We start from the raw sequence: 17,452 nt of genomic DNA on the forward strand, positions 1-17,452 counted from the left end.
TTTTTTTTCTTCTTTTAGGTCTGTTAATAAACTTCTTTATATTCTTTCAAGTTTGGTGCCTGCTTTGCATTTCTCCTAATTCTTATCTCACAGCAGATAAACAGTAATGAGTATTTTGGACCAAACCACTACATTGTGCTAAAATAAAAACCACTGTGGTTTTACCTCTTTAAAACAACAAAACTACTGAAGTAAAAAACATTACATATAATTACATACAGTAAATAAATTCAGTAAAAAAACAACCTAACCCCCAAACAATACAGACAATATAAACAATACAGATTTGGCACTTTAGCCGTGTTTTACTAAGTACCACTTTCCACAGTACCATAAGCAATGCTAAATCCCAAGTAAAAAAAAAAAGACACAACCAAAAATAACCAAACAAAAAAACCCAGTAAAACCCAAACTTTACAGTGTTCCTTTCTATCAGGCAAGAAGGGAGGGAAGCACACAACAACAAAGCACACCAATAAAAATATCTACTCTTTATCAAACGTACCTTTCCACAAGGAAATTCATAGAAAAAAACCCTACCACTTATAATTTAACACCAAACTGTCTTCCTGGCAACCAAGATCACAGGTTTATGCTGAATACAATCTTATGTTCAAACACTGAGATAAGCAGCATTATCCCAAAACCCAAGAGAATCCCAGCATTCTGTAACAGGAAGTATCCCCACCGGCTACATCCATGGTCACTGGCATCATTGTGGAGCATTTCAGGTACCTAAACAAACACAAAAGTGTTATTAAATGCCTTCAAAATAAACAGTTACTTCAAAGCATTAATTCTTAAGCTGTGTTAAACAAAATTCAAATAGGTGTAGTCACTTACCATATCCACAAGAGCCACGTACATGAACAAGCCAGCAGTAAGTGCAAATATCCACATTGAAACGTTGTCTGCATAATGACCAATAAGGATCCCAGTTGCCATTCCAAGATAGGCCAGCATAGCTGACAGAGCATTATAAAGCACAGCTTGCTTGACAGTCATACCAGCTTTGAGAAGTACAGCAAAATCTCCTAAAACAGGAAAAAAAAAACCTCAAAGTTTTCATTCTCGGGTAAGTATTGCAGCGTTTTCTCACTTACAGTTTTCTTACTTACAAAATGACTATGCTATTTTTATGTTGGCTTTTGCCTTATTTTTTTCCTTCATAAAATCAGAAATCACTGAGGGACCAAAAATTAAAGGGTGCAAATGAACAACAACACAGCAGCAAATACTCTAAATTTATAACCTTAAAGTCATAGCAATTTTGAAAAAAGCAGCTTTTTGCTGAATTACAGAACATCCTGATTTGGACATGACCCACAAGGATCATCAGGTCCAACTCCTGGCCCTGCACAGGATACCCCAAGAGTCACACCACATGCCTGAGAACATTGTCCAAACACTCCTCAAACTCTCAGGCTTGGTGCTGTGACCACTGCCCTGGGGAGCCTGTTCCAGTAGCCAAACACCCGCTGGGTGAAGAACCTTTTCCTGATATCCAACCTAAACCTCCCCAACACAGCTTCAGGCCATTTCCTTGGGTCCTGTCACAAGTCACAGGACAGAAGAGATCAGTGCCGGCCTCTCCTCTTCCTCTCAGGAGAAGTTGCAGACTGCAATGAGGTCTGTCCTCAGTCTCCTCTCCTCCGGGCTGAACAGACCAAATGACCTCAGCCACTCCTCACACAGCTTCCCCTCAAGGCCCTTCACCGTCTTTGTACCCCTCCTTTGGATGGTCTCTAAGGGCTTCAGATCCTCAAGCAGTTTGCATTTAAACCACCTCTGTAAAATGCTGCAGTACCTGATATGCATGAGTGTTTCTAAAATAAAATATTCCCACTCAATTGCATACTCAATTTATTATCCTGTAACTACTCTTTGTACTTTTAATTTGTTTTATAAATTTAAAATAATTTCTTTATTAATTTCTGTAAATGATCCTTAATGTCTTATTTTTACTCAAAGGAATAATAGACCACCAGCCAGAAACAGATTTTCTGCAATTCAGAACATATTTTTGTCTAAACAAGAGTAATATAAGCTTATTATTTGAAAATAAAACAGATTCTTTATAAGTTATCTCCAGTTAAGGTAAACAAAAGTGATTTTCAAAGCTGAGTTGAGTAATTTGTTACAACAGCTTTTCCTACAAGCTATTGCAATTAAGATGAACTGGTATATTACGAGCATTGTTTAGCATTAACAATGATACAATTTTAATCCCAGCTAACCTCAACTAGTCCCAATTGTTTCAATATTCCTATGCCACTTCATCTCCTCTGTTAAAGAAGGTATTTCCTACCAAGTTTTCTATTTTGATTAAAGAAGTATGATTTAAATTTTAAAATATTTTTCTTATTTCACAAACCAACAAAACAGTTGCATCTAAAATTACCAGATTCATAACATTAATTTACTTTGTATATCTGAACTAACAACACTTAGTATGTGTAACTAATACAAGTTCCACGACTAATACGAACAAGACTCAATTCCTCCCAACCCATAAAATCAGGTATGTTTTCTCCACCCTAATGTATTTCTGTATAACATTACTGTACAAGTATATCAAACTGTTTATATAGAGACGGTTCAATGTTTACATATACTGGTTTACAAGCTCCATTAAATGAAACTGAACGGTCTACCCTCTGGGGAACTAAACCTTAAAAAAGGTGAAAGCAAACTGTTCTTTCTTCTTTCTATACACCAAGTATGACTGTGACCATGACAGCTAAGAAATAAACACCAGTTGCACATCCGAAATGATTTGACAACTGGAAAGATCAGCTTCGTCTCGAGTTCAGCTAAGCAGATCCACCCTGCTCTCACCAGCTGCCCTTCAGAAGGGCCAAATACTGAGCTCAGATTGTAAGACATGACAATAATGTCTCATGGGACCGCACACGAATTTAAATCACTTGAGCTTGAAAGACAAACTGTTTTCAGAAAGATTTCTAAGTAGTTTCAAGTTTAATTTAGAGCTACAGCAAGTCTTTGCAAGACTTAATGAAAAAGCAGCAAATGTTATGCAGAACATACTTTGACTAATCGTGACCTTGCTTTTAGCAGCACAAGCACGAGAATAAAATTAAGGGGAGCTGTGAGAAAAATAAATTCTGTCATGTGTTCTTCTGTAATTCACAACTTATGTTATATATAAGGAGAATAACAACTACAACTAAAGGGGACAGAAAAAGCGGCAAGTAACTGCAAGAGACAGTTTTAAACAAAGTAGCTGAAATATTTCAAGTTTTAAAAGATTACTTCAATTAAGAAATGGTTAAACAGTCTTTAAGCAAATCAGAAGTATCCTTGAATAGACAACCTGTCAAGGATGAAGTTTTTTGATCAAATTTTGTTCTCCCACATGCACCTATAAGTACATACACATACAGCATATGGAAATGCTGGGTTCTTACCTAGCTCATGAGGTAATTCATGGCAAAATACAGCCACAGAAGTGCTTAAACCACTAGATAACCCTTCAGTAAAGGCTGCTCCTATGAAGAGACAGGGAAAAAAAGCAAACAAAATGTTACTGCATATTCAGACATCAAGTGCAGAAGCATTGTTGCACATGCTTGTGTCATATTAGGACATATATTTCACTAAAATTATTTTTGTGGAAGCATTTCAACTTTAACTGAACAGTTGTTTGTGATTCTGAAGAAGAATTTTGAAACTTAAGAATCCTACTATTAAAGAAACCACATTTCACTGTGTTACTTCTGAACGAAGCCAAATACATTCCAACAACACAACCCTTCCCAAAAATGTAATAAATGGAAATACTGTCAGAAAATAATTTTTTTTTTTTAATATACAAAGGGAAGAAAGCAGCTCAACTGCACCTGACAAGTCAGACACTTTAAGAAAGGAAAGTCAAGCCAACAATAAGAGAGGCTATGAAATCAACAGTGACAGACCAACTTTTGGCAGCTTGCTTTTAAGTAACTACCACACTTTAGGTGGAGAGAAAAAAAAAAACCCAAACCCACAAAAACCTCTTAAACTAGTCCAACAATCCTCATTTTTCATGTCTTCTCTGCTCCTCTTGTTGCCTGCCATTTTTCTTGTTTGGCAGCAGCTCAGGAGAACACAGCACACTGCAGGGCTGCAGAGCTGAACCACAGCTCACACACAGCATGTCAGGTCCCCAGCTGCATAGAGAGCCTCTCCAAGGGTGCAGAGCCTCATCCAGCTTCCTCTTCAGCTGCTACCAGGAGCCTGCCAGCAAACAAGGTGCTGCCAACAAGCAAAGAGGCACGAGGCCATGTCACAGTGGCTGGCACACATGGGACCCAGAAGTACTGTTCCCAGAGGAAGCACTACAAGGGCAATGACTCCACTGGAGACAATCCCTTCTTGTCACTGGGGAAACTACAGGCTGACCTAACTCTTGAGGGAGACACTGCTACCCAGGTCTTAATGTGCAAGAAATGACTGATGCTCCTCCCTGAAGTGATGACAACAGCAGCAACATTATGTCTGGGATGTGTGCTGTGGCATCCGAGGAAGAGGATGCAGGAAGTGGTGAGCAGTCATCTTTGGATGAGTGATAAACAGCATGAGAGGGTCTCCAGGAGAGGCTGTACAGAGGCAAGAGCCCAAGCCTCTCAGATCAAAGAGGAAGGCAGGACCAAAGCAGGAACCATGAACTCTCAGATGGGTAACATCTGAAAAAAGTGAAGCGTGGCAACAGGAAGAACCTTCTGTGCCCACTTGCAGCTACTGATCTGAAGAACATGGTCATGACCCTGGCAGCAGTGAGAGGATAAATGAGTCCTGCCTTGCCCAGCAGTTCAGTACATCACATTAGGGCCAGCAGTACAAAAAGAAAGATTTTTTTTTTATGGATAGGAGATGCCCTCCTGTGCAGGACAGAGACAGACCTGCTGACCTATTGCCCAAGGAAGTTCACTGGTTGCCCAGAGACTGCCTGAATGATGCTGTGGAGAAACCACCAAAGCTTCTCTGGTGTATCACAGATAGATACCAAGTGCCTACAAAGAGACAATACAATTGACTTTGGGGATTTTTCTGCCTACCTACATAAAGGGGTTCCTTGACCACAGCGAGCTCCAGTACAAATGTACGAACTGCGGTTCCATGTGTCTATTTAGTCTCTTGGCCAACATCAAAATAACACTAGGAATAAGGTTATGAATCATGCAACCAAGAAAAGGTGGTGGATAAGCCTACCTATGAACACAGGACATCACCATTCACACAAGAGTTTTCAGCTGTGGAGGTAACAATACTGGGCACACAAACCAGGATGTTCCTTAATTGTATTGGTAATGGTTTCCTACTATAAATGACAAAAAAGCCAACCAGGATTAGCATTGTAACTGACCTGCTGCTCAAAAACAAGGAAAAACTGATGGCAATACAGCAAAAAATGCCATCTTGTGAGCATGAGGTACCTGAGTTCAGGACACAAGAGGAGGCTGGAAGAGGAAGAAACAAAATTAGGACTCTAGGCTTTAACAAAGCAGACTTTGACTTTTTTGAGGAATTGCAGTGTAGAATGCCCAGGGAATCAGTCAAAAGGGATAATGTGCCCAAAAGGGGTGGCCAGTTTGTAAAGCACAGAGATGCACGAACAAACAAGCCTATTTGTGTGGGAACACTCGCAGAAGACGTGCCCAGCTAAGCAATGTGTCCTAATAAATTCAGATTCAAAAAGGAAGCACACAAGAAATAGGAACAAAAACTGGCAACAAGGAAGTCAAAAGCAGTGGAACAAAAGGGAGGAAGATCAAAGCCCAGCTAGATCTAGAACAAGACACAAAGGATAACAAGAAACAGTTCTACAAGAATGTTAGCTGAGAAACAGAGTTCATGAAAAATTTGGGTCTGCTGATAGATGAGGAAGGGAAATAAGCAGTAGACATAACAAGAGGCAAAGCACCAGCACAGCCTTCATCTCAGTCTTTGTCAACAAAGCCAGATCCCAGCTCCACTCCAGAAAGAAAGAGACAGCAAACCACAGAAGCAACAGTTCAGAGAAATGCAGAAAAAACTGGAAATGCTCAGGTGCATCCCAGGTTGGGACTCACCTAAGGGTACTGACAGAGTTACTAGTGTGACTAAAAAGCTGCTGTCTGTCATGTGTGGAAAACCATGGCTAGAGAAGGCCACAGTGGAACTCTGGGAAAAGGATAACATTATTCCCATCTTTGAGAAAGGCAAAGAACAGGACTCAGGAATGGTCGTTGTCATCTCAGTTCCTGAAAAGATCACGTTGAGTACCCTCTAAAAATCCCTCTGCAAAAGCTGAATCCAGCTTGAGGAGATAATTGACCATAGAGATGGTGAATGTAACAGAACTACAGTAGGATTAACTTTAGTAGGATTTCTGACACTATCTCCTACATCAGTCTCATCTGGGCAAAGAGGAAATACAGGCTTGCACAGTGATGGACTGCTGGGCTAACAGGGCCTGGTGGCTGGTGAGTAAAAAGCAGAGTTCACCAGGACAAAGACTGCAACCCATTTTCTTCAGTATCTTCACTAATGATCTGGATAAAACAGATGGCGCCAACAGCAAATTTGGGGGAAAGTGGGGAGAAAGTAAGGGCTGAGGTGACACACAGAGCACTAGAGCTTTAGACAAGACCATGGCAAACTTAATTCTTATGAAGTTCAGAGAGGAAAAGTAAGAAGTAATCAAAATACAAGCTTAAATAGCAAGAATATCTCTTTTTATTTTGTCACTGCTAAAAAGAAATCCTGAAATGTTAAAAAACTGAAGATGAAATTAATATATCTGGCATTATCCCCTCTCAAGACACTGATATAATAGCATCACTGGTATCTTAAAATAAACTTTTAAGACATGACTTCTCTCAAAAGCTAAAGAAAAAAATACATATGCAAGACCAGTGTAAAAATAGTGTTCTGCATTTTACTTATTTAGTTGTAATTACACATAAAAGTTCAAATCACAGATGATCCTTTTGCACAAGTGAGTCAGATGCAACTGTTCCACATCTTAATAAAAAAAATAAGCACTTTTAAATCTTGTTCCTACATAATTAGCACAACAGATTTGAGGGAAAAAGTAACTGATGAAACTTATGAATAACGAATCACATGGAGTACATGAACTTAAATGAAGGGTTATGCTGGCTAAAGCTATCTTTACAGAAGCTTCACATCTTTAAAATACAGATGAACTACTACACAAGTAGCACTGGCATTTTCACACCACCATCAAATTGATGTTTTCCCATAATACTTTTAAGCACATACAGAACTGAAAGAAACCCATGTTTCCATTAGCCTGAACAAGCTACACAGCAGGACTTCTGAAAGCTATTGCTCACACTTGTTCAATAAGCCTTTATTAACCTTTCTCATACTTTTCCCTTCATAACTATAAAGTCATAGCTCCTTCCCAAATCTCCCTAATGCCAAGAGGTAATTGATTCTGTGTGCCATTTGTATGCAAATCTTCCTTCTACCACATTTTCACTACTGATCTGCTCAAAAATTTACATTTCATGCTTCAACTTTCATCAAAAATGAGATTAAATCAGGAAGTCTCTTTTCACATTATACTTTGAATTGACTGAATCTTAACAACTGCAAATATTGCTGTGAGAAAATAGTTATTATTGTGTTTCCTCTTCAAACACCAATGAACTTTTTCCTACAATAAAATCTACAGAGAGACTGATAGCGCTGAACTGCCTCCAGTATGCTAAACAACCTGGAAATAAATCCAGTACCTGTAAAGATTAGTCTTAAATACAATAGTCAAGATCAGGAAAGATTAGCATAAGTACTGAAGGTTATTGATTTGTCTTCACTTTTGTAACTTATTTTGACCTTTTAAATTCCAAATATCTGTAGTCTAATTCTCCTCCTAGGAAAAACATGAGAGAGTTGACAAACCTGAGCTCCCAGACAGAAGTCCGAAACAAAATAACCAATCTACTATTTTTGTGATAAAGAAGTATTTTCACTGAAGCATTATCAAAAAAGACTGAGCAACTACACACATTAAGGAAAAAACAGGGGCATGAACTAATCAAGAACAAAAAGATATATGTTTTGTTTATGAGTAAAATAACTGTTTATACCTGTTCAAATTTTTAAAAAATGGACTATTATGCTCAACTTTAGGAACAAGATTTTGAGTATAGTATGACCACTGTAACAGAAAATAAAATTTGCAGGCTAAAACAGATTGAAGCCAGGGCCCCATCTCCCTATCCACCAGTGCTCTGGAGGAACGCTGATGTGTAACCAGGGCCCAGTACAGGCAGGCAGGCAGATATGCCAAGTATAGAACCTGATATGCCAAGTATAGAACCTGACCTTGCTGCATAACAAGAGAAGATGAAAGACAAAAAGAAGTAAAGAAGCCAATGATACCAGTGGCCTGACTGAAGTGAAAAAACACAGTTACTTTGAATGTGATGAAAAATTACAAGCTTTCCATAAAAATAATTAACATTTTAAAAATTGCTGAGCACTTGCAGGCACTGAAATACAAAGCCAATCTCAAATATTTTTTATAACCCTAGCTTTAGTTTTGAGAAATGTTAGCTCTAGCTCTTCAAAAATAGGAAATGAAGCCCAGTTTATAGATAATCGAAAGAAATACAGCTGCAAACATATAATTTCTGTTTCATTTATCACTGACCTCCAGGTTGTTAAGCTGGAGATTTTTCTTACTCATTAAGGTGATGCTCTGAGGAAAAAGTTTAGGCTTCAAAGATCCTCTGCTAATTAGCTACATCCCTAGCAGAGGTAAGAGGCAGCTAGAAGACTTCACTGCTTTCACATCCAGGAAAGCTGCAGCGTCCAAGTTAGCACTTACCAATTGCTAGTCCATCACTAAAATTGTGCAGTCCATCTCCCATGATCACCATCCATGCCAGAGTTGCTATCCCCGCGTCCTTCAGTTCTTCGCGTGAGTAGCGCTGACTGTGGCTGTGGGGATGATGGTTCTGATGATGATGGTGATGCAGAATGTGATGGTAGTCATGGTGATGGTGACTAAGATGATCTGTCTGTCCTAGAGTATCGTGCAAGTGAGAATGGCATTTGTTTCTACAGCCCCTGGACACATATTCATTGTCAACCTCCTCTCGATGAGAATGAGCTATCATCACTTCTTCTTCCTCTTGTACAGTTGGCTGCTGAGAAATGAAGGTTGATGGATCTTGAGAGTCTGTCCCTAGATAGCCCTCAGGCCCTGTTACAAAAACCCAGAGTAAAATGTTACACATTTTAAAAATCACCTAGGAAGCAAAGATTCAATAAACAGTTTGAATATGTGAAGTAGAAAGAAGTTTAGAAGTTGAGACTGATAATCCAACTTCTTCCACCAGAAGATTTTTTTGAAGGGTTTCCACAACTTATTCAGATTTCAGAGATACTTCCCAAGAGATCAAAATAAGGAAAACTTCTAGCTTCTGTCCCCTACTGCTGAAGCAGCCCTTATATTATGGCCACAAATGCTTCCCAAAAGGCAAAAAATCTTTTAATCTAAGACCCATTGCAATTTAAACACAACAGCAAAAGGCTCCAAAGTCTCAGTTTCACAGCATGAAGACTGTTAGTTCAATTTCTTCAGAAAAACCAACTATCTGAAAAGCATGTGCCATTTACTTATCTCAGGGCTGAAGAAAAAGGATACAGAAGATTATGTTACAGATAATTTCAAAATACATACAGGCACTTGAGTTTAACATCTGGAAAATAAACACTCAAAAATAAAGTCATCAATACAGACTATGAAATACCCTCATATAAACATTGCTGGCACAGTACAGTTGGTTATTTTAACTAATTTCTGAAACTTGATAAATTCTTCCCCTGCAATTAAATTAATAAATACGATTCTTTTTTTTTTCTACATTACAGACAAGCATTTCATTAGTTATAAGATTACTCTGAAAAACTGAGCATCTCTTTTAGCAACAAGAGCCAGCAAGTAACTAGTCAATCAGTTTTGGCTTAAAGCATGATCTTGGGGACACATGGTCATTTGCACTCTGAACGTTGAACTTCAAGTATTGTCTAGAATTTTATATTATTACCCTTATAAATAAATAATCAATCAAACTAATAAAATCCAGACTTAGGGTACCCAGAAATCTAAATAATGAGTCATACATATAACATCTAGCAGTCTAAAGAGAAGTGTAGAAGTCAGTAGGCAGAGCTGTATTGCAACCTTCATGGAACGACTTCAACTTCTGCTGCTAAATCCAGAATTAAAAGACTTAAGGTTCCAAAACTGTGCATTCACTACTTCTACTCCACTGATCCTTTTTAAAGGAAAGCAGCAAATAGAGCTAGTGCTCTACATATCAGCACAGACTGGTTCTGTTTTGAAAACAATTCAAATAGGCAGTGATCCAACCTAAAGTAAGAAGCAGATCTATGAGCTGCCATCAGTCAGGTGTTTTTTAAACAGTGCTGCCACAAAATAACAACTGTGTGATATTAATGGGACTCACGATCATCTGTATCCAACTTTTCTTCATTCGCTGAAAACTTCTTACTTTCTCCATCATCTTCATTTTTTTTCTTATTCCAAAAGAAAACACTGCAGTTATGAATATTTTACTTATTTTTCAGGATATATGTGAGCAACATTACATTCACATTTATGCAGCCTGCACAGAAAGAGGACAACACAGAAGCCGTACAAAGAGTGTAGAATACTAAAAACTGAACTAGGTAGAGTAAGATGACAAAGGTTCCTCAGTCTCCATAGGAGGGAAGAAAAAACAAAACAAAACAAAAAAATCACCACAAACAAACCAACCCACACACATAAATGCGCTACATTTTTCACAAGAAAAAAGCAGGTTTTCATCTGAGAAGCGAAACACATCAAATGCTGAGTAACTTATTCTGCTGATTCTTTTCTATCAAAATGTCAATATAATGGTTTTTTATAATGTGCAGAAGGAAAACCAAGCAAAATCTCTACTCCTTGCTAACACAAGTTTGTATCACAACACTTTATGATCAGTGACTCAGTATTTAGGAGGGCATAATTAGTCTAACAGGAAATCCATTCCTTGTGGCTGTGAGGAGACAAAATTCTTGCTTTGCTTGAAACTCTTCATGTTCCTTCCTGTCAAACAAATTTAACTAGAGATAGGGAAGGCTCACTGTTAGTTTAGCTTCCGTATAAACCACACCAACACAACCTCCCATGATCAAAGAGCTTACATGGCATCTGCTCTGTGACTGTTGCCTTAATGACCAATTAAACAAGAAAACTAAACAGAGATTATCAGTCTTTGAGGCAGCCTAGCAATTAGCTGGTTTTAAACTAAGTAATTAGTATTTACTAACTTTCTTCAAGCAAAGCTTAGGATTGGTTGGAACCAGATGACCTTTAAGATACCTTCCAATCACACCACTATGATTCTATTATATCACCAGCTTCTGCTTCATCTTTCTTACTGAGTAAACTTTGCTATCATTCTTTATTCCTGGCTATACTGGTCTTTAAAAAACTGTTACCAGTAAGTGGCAAGTTATCAACACTTATGACCTGCAAAATTCAGTTACTTATCTTACACATAAAACCCAGCATAACAATCTGAGAGCTGCACTGCTCTTTTTGGGGGAGAGAAGGGAAAGCAGCAAGGGGCTTGACAGACTGCATTTCCACATAGAATGCTATTCCATGACATCACTTTCTACTGCGTACTTGGATGCTTATTTATGTAAGCACTTACTGCCAACCCTTATCTGTCTGTACAAGTGCCCTCCTCAACAGCAGTACGGTAACTGTACAATGCAAACTTATTGCACCCAGAATTGGAATTAAAATAATAAAACCAGTTCAGATAGTTATAATTGTCTCAAGAGGTCAGAAGGAAGTCAGTAATGAAGTGAGTTCTTAAATCATAAATCACTCTGAAACTAAAGATGCAATTGGACATTTGCTTATTGCACAATTCACTGCGATGTCAAAGCCTGTACTATATTGCCTGGTTATGGAAATAGTTACGAGCCCTTAATAAAATGGCCACACAAAAATGTTATCACATATTTTAGAAGTGTATGTGTCCCCAATATGAATGAAATTCTAACACTAATCCAGTCAGGCATTGCTATTAAATCGAAAGATATATGATATTCATGAAAGGTTTTTTAATAATGTGGTTTCAGAAATGAGCATGCAATACAATAGAGCTTTAAAGTAATAGTCCCCCTACCTTTTTCTTCTTGTCTTTAAATTGCTTTATTAAAGTGATCAAATGCTCCACTAGAAACATGAAGTACAAGCCTCCAAGTGCTGTAAGTCCTTTCCATGTAGAATCCAGGTAAGCGCTCTCCTCTGTACTTTGAGAAACAAGGTGTTTGTACATAGAGCCTTTTTGATCAAGCAGAGGGTTTTCCTGGTGATGGTGATGGTTTCCATGAGACTAAGGGGAGAACCAAAAGGGGAAAGTCATTATATTCAAAAGAACTGTAACATAAGAAACACAGAAAGTATTCTTCACATCATTTTCCTCATGTCTGGAGTCCAGACTTGACAATTTTCACGGGGCAAAGGCTCTGCTTACAGACTCAAACAATTACAAAGAAATCCATTGATTGGAAATTTGTTGATAGGAAGAAACATTGCAAGGACTGAGAACAGGCCTGGCACTGACACACTTACTGAAGCTGCATGGACACTGCTTAATCCAAGGTGTACAGCTGCCCCCACACAAACTCCTGACACCATCAAGAAAACCACATTTTAAGCAGTGGTCACAGCCAGCACACCAGTTAGTTTCCCATCTAAGAAAACTCGCAGATGTCAAACAACTTCTTTTACAAGGAGGTTGGCTGTAATTTCCTTCTTTAAAGAAAGTCTGACATTTTTCCCCTCCTTGCTGGATACTGGTATGTTCAGAAATAAAGTAACTTTTTGCAGATCTCATTCACACACTTCGATTTACATAACCTCACACAGCAAATGCAAAATTAACTGAAAGGAAAAAGAACCACCTGATGGACTACAGGCAGGACTGGGAAAGCACCACAGAATCTGCAGTCACTTTCATGTATCTTATTTGAAAGCTGGAACAAGTTACTTTTGGGAGGGGAAGAATGCCTGTTTAAGAACTTCAATAAAGGTAAAAATTTAGCAACCATATTCACATTTCATTGTCCCTATTACATAACAGCCATTCCAAAATCAATCAAGTAGTATTTTCCCCAGGACTTCAGAAATGCTGGATTCTGGTAAAATGAAAAAAATCACAGTGGGTAAGCCATCAACATGAGTGGCTTATAACAAAAAATAGTTGATTATCCATTTCACATTTAAAGTGTACAGTAAGCAATTTCCACTATCTCTGAAGTGCATTAAACTGGGGGGTGGGGGGAGGAAGAAAAAAAAGAGGAAGCACTACAATAAACCCAAGAAAATTTATGCAAAATTCTTGCATGCAAGGAACAATAAAGGGACATGGCAGCACATATGACTAAGAACAGGAAATAGAAAGAGGGATAATGCTGTGAAATTCTTGCACTTTTAAGGACTGTGAAATGAGTAATACAGATGTTCCAAATGGAAAACCCTGCCACCAAACAACCTGCGTAACAGCATTGAGAAACGACTCACCAAATGGGTATTAACTAATAGGGATTGAATTTGTCACTAATACATACAGCTGCCAAGTTCTCTGCTCTGAGACAATGAATGAAACAGTAACTAATACTTACATGTGGAAGGAGGTGCAAGAATGCATCTCCACTCAAGGTCCCCACAGCCAATGCCACAAGAAAACTCAGAAGAAATTTGAAAAATACTCGATTCATCAGTGGTACCAAAATAACACCCAATAAGGAAAGAAAGCTGATGATGGAGATGGATATAAAGCCACCAATCCAAGCTGGTAAAAAAAAAAAAAAAATAGTAACAACAGAAAGTAACAGCAGTACATGATTTTGTTTGTTTAACATTTCTGTTATCAAGCACACCTGACCACTCAATTAATCAGATGTTAACAAAAGGTATGCCACACAGATTTCTCTCTTAGTCTTGGTGAAGTGCCAAAAGAGAATGACACTTCTTACAACTATGAAATAGGTTTCTACGATTTATAACCAACATAAACATTTTTCCATTGAGCTTCGATGTTACGAAAAAAATCTCAGCCTACCTATTTCCAGAGAGTAACTTTTTGGAGGAGTTTCAGCTTTTTCTCTAGTAGCATGGACTATGCAGTATTTGCCATCAATCTGATTAATAAGAGCTGGACAGAGATAACTAAATTCTGTAGCAGTCAACAATACTTGAGTGCCTATTCCATGTGACTGCATCAGTTTGGACGCATTGGAGCACTGTGGAAAGAGATATGTTAAAGATTAACCAGAACCAAAACACCACGATACATCTTAAAAGAACTGCAACATCCCATCTTAATTGAAATGCAGTGGCACCACATGAAAACAGCTATATCAACACAACTCAAAAACTGGTAACAAATCCATTTAGGAAAAAATGTACTTCCACCCAAATCCTGTCCCAGAAAGCTGGTTTGGGAGTCCAGGTAGACGATACGTAATTATTAACTGATTCTCAGCACAAATGGGTCAGACGTTTTGCTGTATAAATAGAAAAAGCCTAACACTCTTCAGTCAGTTTTAAAGGCCACCTAAGGAAGCATTAACAAGGTCAAATACCTTTTTGTAGCAGTGACTACTGCAGAAAAGTCTTGTACAGAGCATGTTGTACAAACACTTCTGCCAGTAAATAGCTCCCCACTGTGCAACCTACACTTAGTCTCAGTGGGTTTAAAGAGCAGCAGTACTTCTGCTCTGACAGTACAGAACATAGCACCAACTTGTGAATTCAGCACCCACCATCACATGCCATCCCCACCCACTCACAATTACCTGGCACGGCTGCAAATATTCAGACCCCGCATGCTTTTTTAAAGCCTTTAATGGAAAAGGATCTGACTGTTTAAGCACAATGTCTACAACACAACTATACTCTTTATCAGTGCTAATTTTTACTATTTTAAAGTAACACGTGACATTTTGCCACAATCTTTTGTAGAGTTGTTTTCTACATACAATCGTAAGATGGGGAGAGGAAGGTGTAAGAGGAGGACGGTTCTACACTATCACAGTGTGAGACAGCTTGGACAAGAATCACAGTACCTTAACTAGATTCCTTACTTTCATCCGTTAACAGGAAAACAAGAGATTCCTGATTTAAGGCAAGTTTAAAATTGTAAATGTTTTTCAGTTTTAGTAACAGTTAAGTATTTAGTAACATTTAAATATATAAATCATAAATGTCTTAAACCAAGTGTACATTTATACTTAATTTTCCTCTGAGCTTGGGAACATAACACCATATTCCCTCAAAATATTAAGTTCCAAGGAAAACTGTTTCCATGTGTTTGGGTATGGGTATTGTTACACCACAAAACTTGCACCCAGGCAAATAATAAGCACCTGAAAAATAAGCCATGACAACATTCCTGGTGGATCTGGATTCCTGAGAATACAACAGAATCGGCCTCACCTCTTGAGCATTTTGTTTTTTCAGTTTAGAATAGAGGTAACTCCCTCTTTCCAATTCCTTGGGAGAAGTACGAGATTCGTTTGCCCTGCTGGCACCAAGCCAGGTGGCATTGCGGCCCCCTGTGACATTAACAGCACCAGGGCCAGCCGGAGCCACACGAACAACCGTCTTGACTTCTCCAGGCTGCACGTTCTGGAACTCGGCGTGGCCGCCCGTGGAAGCGGAGATGACGGACGCCGTGATCTCATGAACCGTGTTCTTACTGCGCACAAAGTTCTGCTGGCGTTCCACGCTCTCGGCTTTGTGAGGCTCCTTCGCGTGGCTGTTCCTGTGGTCTTTGCTGGCATCAGATTCATGGTTTGGACAAGCAGTCTTCTCAGGGCTTTTACTCAACGAGATGTGATTACGATGAGAGTGATGATCATGGTCATGGTCGTGATGGTCATGACTGTGGTCATGATCGTGATCGTGGCTTATTTTAATCCTTTTCATTCTATCTATTCCGATGTTCTGGAGCAGTTTTCTAAACCCATCAATTGACAGAGAATTGTTTTCTCCATAACGATTAAAAAGTTCTTGAAGGTGCAACTTCTGTATTAGCCCTGCCAAGTCAGTATTAACACCCACTGTCTTTTCTGGAAAAGCTCGCTCTGAGGTATGCACAACAGTAGCTGTCTCCACTCCATGGTGATAACTTTTACACAGCAGTATGGAAAACGATACAAAGAAAATAACTGATACTGTACTCTCCATTGCAGTTCCTTTTCAGTAGTGAAAATAATCTGGAAAAAGAGGAAAATTTAAACAGTTTGCATAAAACTGATCACATCGTCCTCTGTAACATACATTCATAATTTGCTTAAACAAAAAGAACACAACAACCAACAAAGCCAAGACCTGCTCAAAGTATCAATGCAGCAACAGACATTTAAATTTCTTTCGCATTCAGCACTTCTCCCATATGTGTTGCCTCAGGCAACAGAGGAAGCTGAATACCACAGTGAGGTCACTGGCCATGAACACCTCCCCAGGTGCCAGCTTGCCTTTGTTTAGCTCTGCCTGAGTCACTACCAATACAGGCTAAACAAGGAGAGCCCTCAAGGGTGCACCAACGAAGTTCTAGGTTAGAGTTTTCTAGTGCTTAAAAGAAGTCCTATAATTTCTCTCTTAGCAATGAATAAGTAGCATAAATTACATGTTTCTGCTTAAAAATCGAAATTCCCAGCCTTTCATTACTGGATTTCCCAGAGGTTTTGGCAAACCAGCTGGGCGAGTGTTTCCAGCACTCCACAAAAATTTGGGTTTTTATCCTGTCACGTTCTGTCTTTGTTTTAACGTTAGTGTCGCACGGCTCCTGTCACCAGGCAGACACACCATAGCTGTGGACCAGATGCTCACAAGTGTGAACGTTTGTGTGTTTCATTCCATAAATACTCCAGGAGGGCTGCAAATTAACTCCTATGGAGACTGTACGCAGGGCTATGCTGCCTCAGCCCTTTTCCAGGTAGGCACGGAGAACCTCCGTTTCCAAAAATACTACAGTCAGCCTGAAAAACCCCACACCGCCGCTGGAAAGAGACAGCTGCGAGGGGACCTCGTCAGTATCCGTAAGTATCTGAAGGAGAAGTGCCCAGAGGATGGATCCAGGCTCTTCTCGGCGGTGCCCAGCAACGGGACAACAGGCAACGGGCAGAAACTGATGCACAGGGAGTGTCCCCAGAATGTGAGGAAGAACTTTTACTGTGCGGGTAACCGAACTCTGGAAGAGACTGTCCGGAGAGGATGTGGAGTCTCCCTCACTGGACATATTCAAGAACCATCTGGACGCAGTCCTGTGCCACGTGCTCTGGGATGATCCTGCTGGAGCAGGGCGGCTGGACCAGACGCTGCACCGTGGTCCCTCCCAACCTGTCCCACTCCGTG

The 17,452-nt window shown here is 39.3% G+C and overlaps 1 protein-coding gene across 1 annotated transcript; it reads right to left on the bottom strand.

Annotated features, from left to right (window-relative positions):
- Positions 1-192: 192 nt before the first annotated feature.
- SLC39A6 (solute carrier family 39 member 6) lies at positions 193-16,336 on the bottom strand. The gene is made up of 9 exons (XM_008642674.2): positions 15,530-16,336; positions 14,154-14,334; positions 13,714-13,883; positions 12,213-12,422; positions 10,491-10,560; positions 8,843-9,220; positions 3,429-3,509; positions 844-1,034; positions 193-735 (listed from the first exon to the last, which is right to left on the bottom strand). The coding sequence occupies exons 1-9, from the start codon at positions 16,280-16,282 to the stop codon at positions 583-585; spliced, it is 2,187 nt and encodes a 728-aa protein (XP_008640896.1). The 5' UTR covers positions 16,283-16,336; the 3' UTR covers positions 193-582.
- Between the last annotated feature and the right edge of the window lie 1,116 nt (positions 16,337-17,452).

Source organism: Corvus brachyrhynchos, unplaced genomic scaffold (genome assembly GCF_000691975.1).
Source record: "Corvus brachyrhynchos isolate BGI_N302 unplaced genomic scaffold, ASM69197v1 scaffold409, whole genome shotgun sequence".
Classification (NCBI taxonomy): Eukaryota; Metazoa; Chordata; class Aves; order Passeriformes; family Corvidae; genus Corvus; species Corvus brachyrhynchos.

Bases quoted from the DNA above. Each gene is read 5' to 3' on its own strand.
- SLC39A6 (XM_008642674.2), bottom strand. From the start codon at position 16,282: ATGGAGAGTACAGTATCAGTTATTTTCTTTGTATCGTTTTCCATACTG. The intron at 13,884-14,153 runs GTAGGCTGAGAT...TTTTTTTACCAG, and splicing joins AAGTTACTCTCTGGAAATAG to CTTGGATTGGTGGCTTTATA. The intron at 12,423-13,713 runs GTAAGTATTAGT...TTCTCCCCTTAG, and splicing joins TCTTGCACCTCCTTCCACAT to TCTCATGGAAACCATCACCA.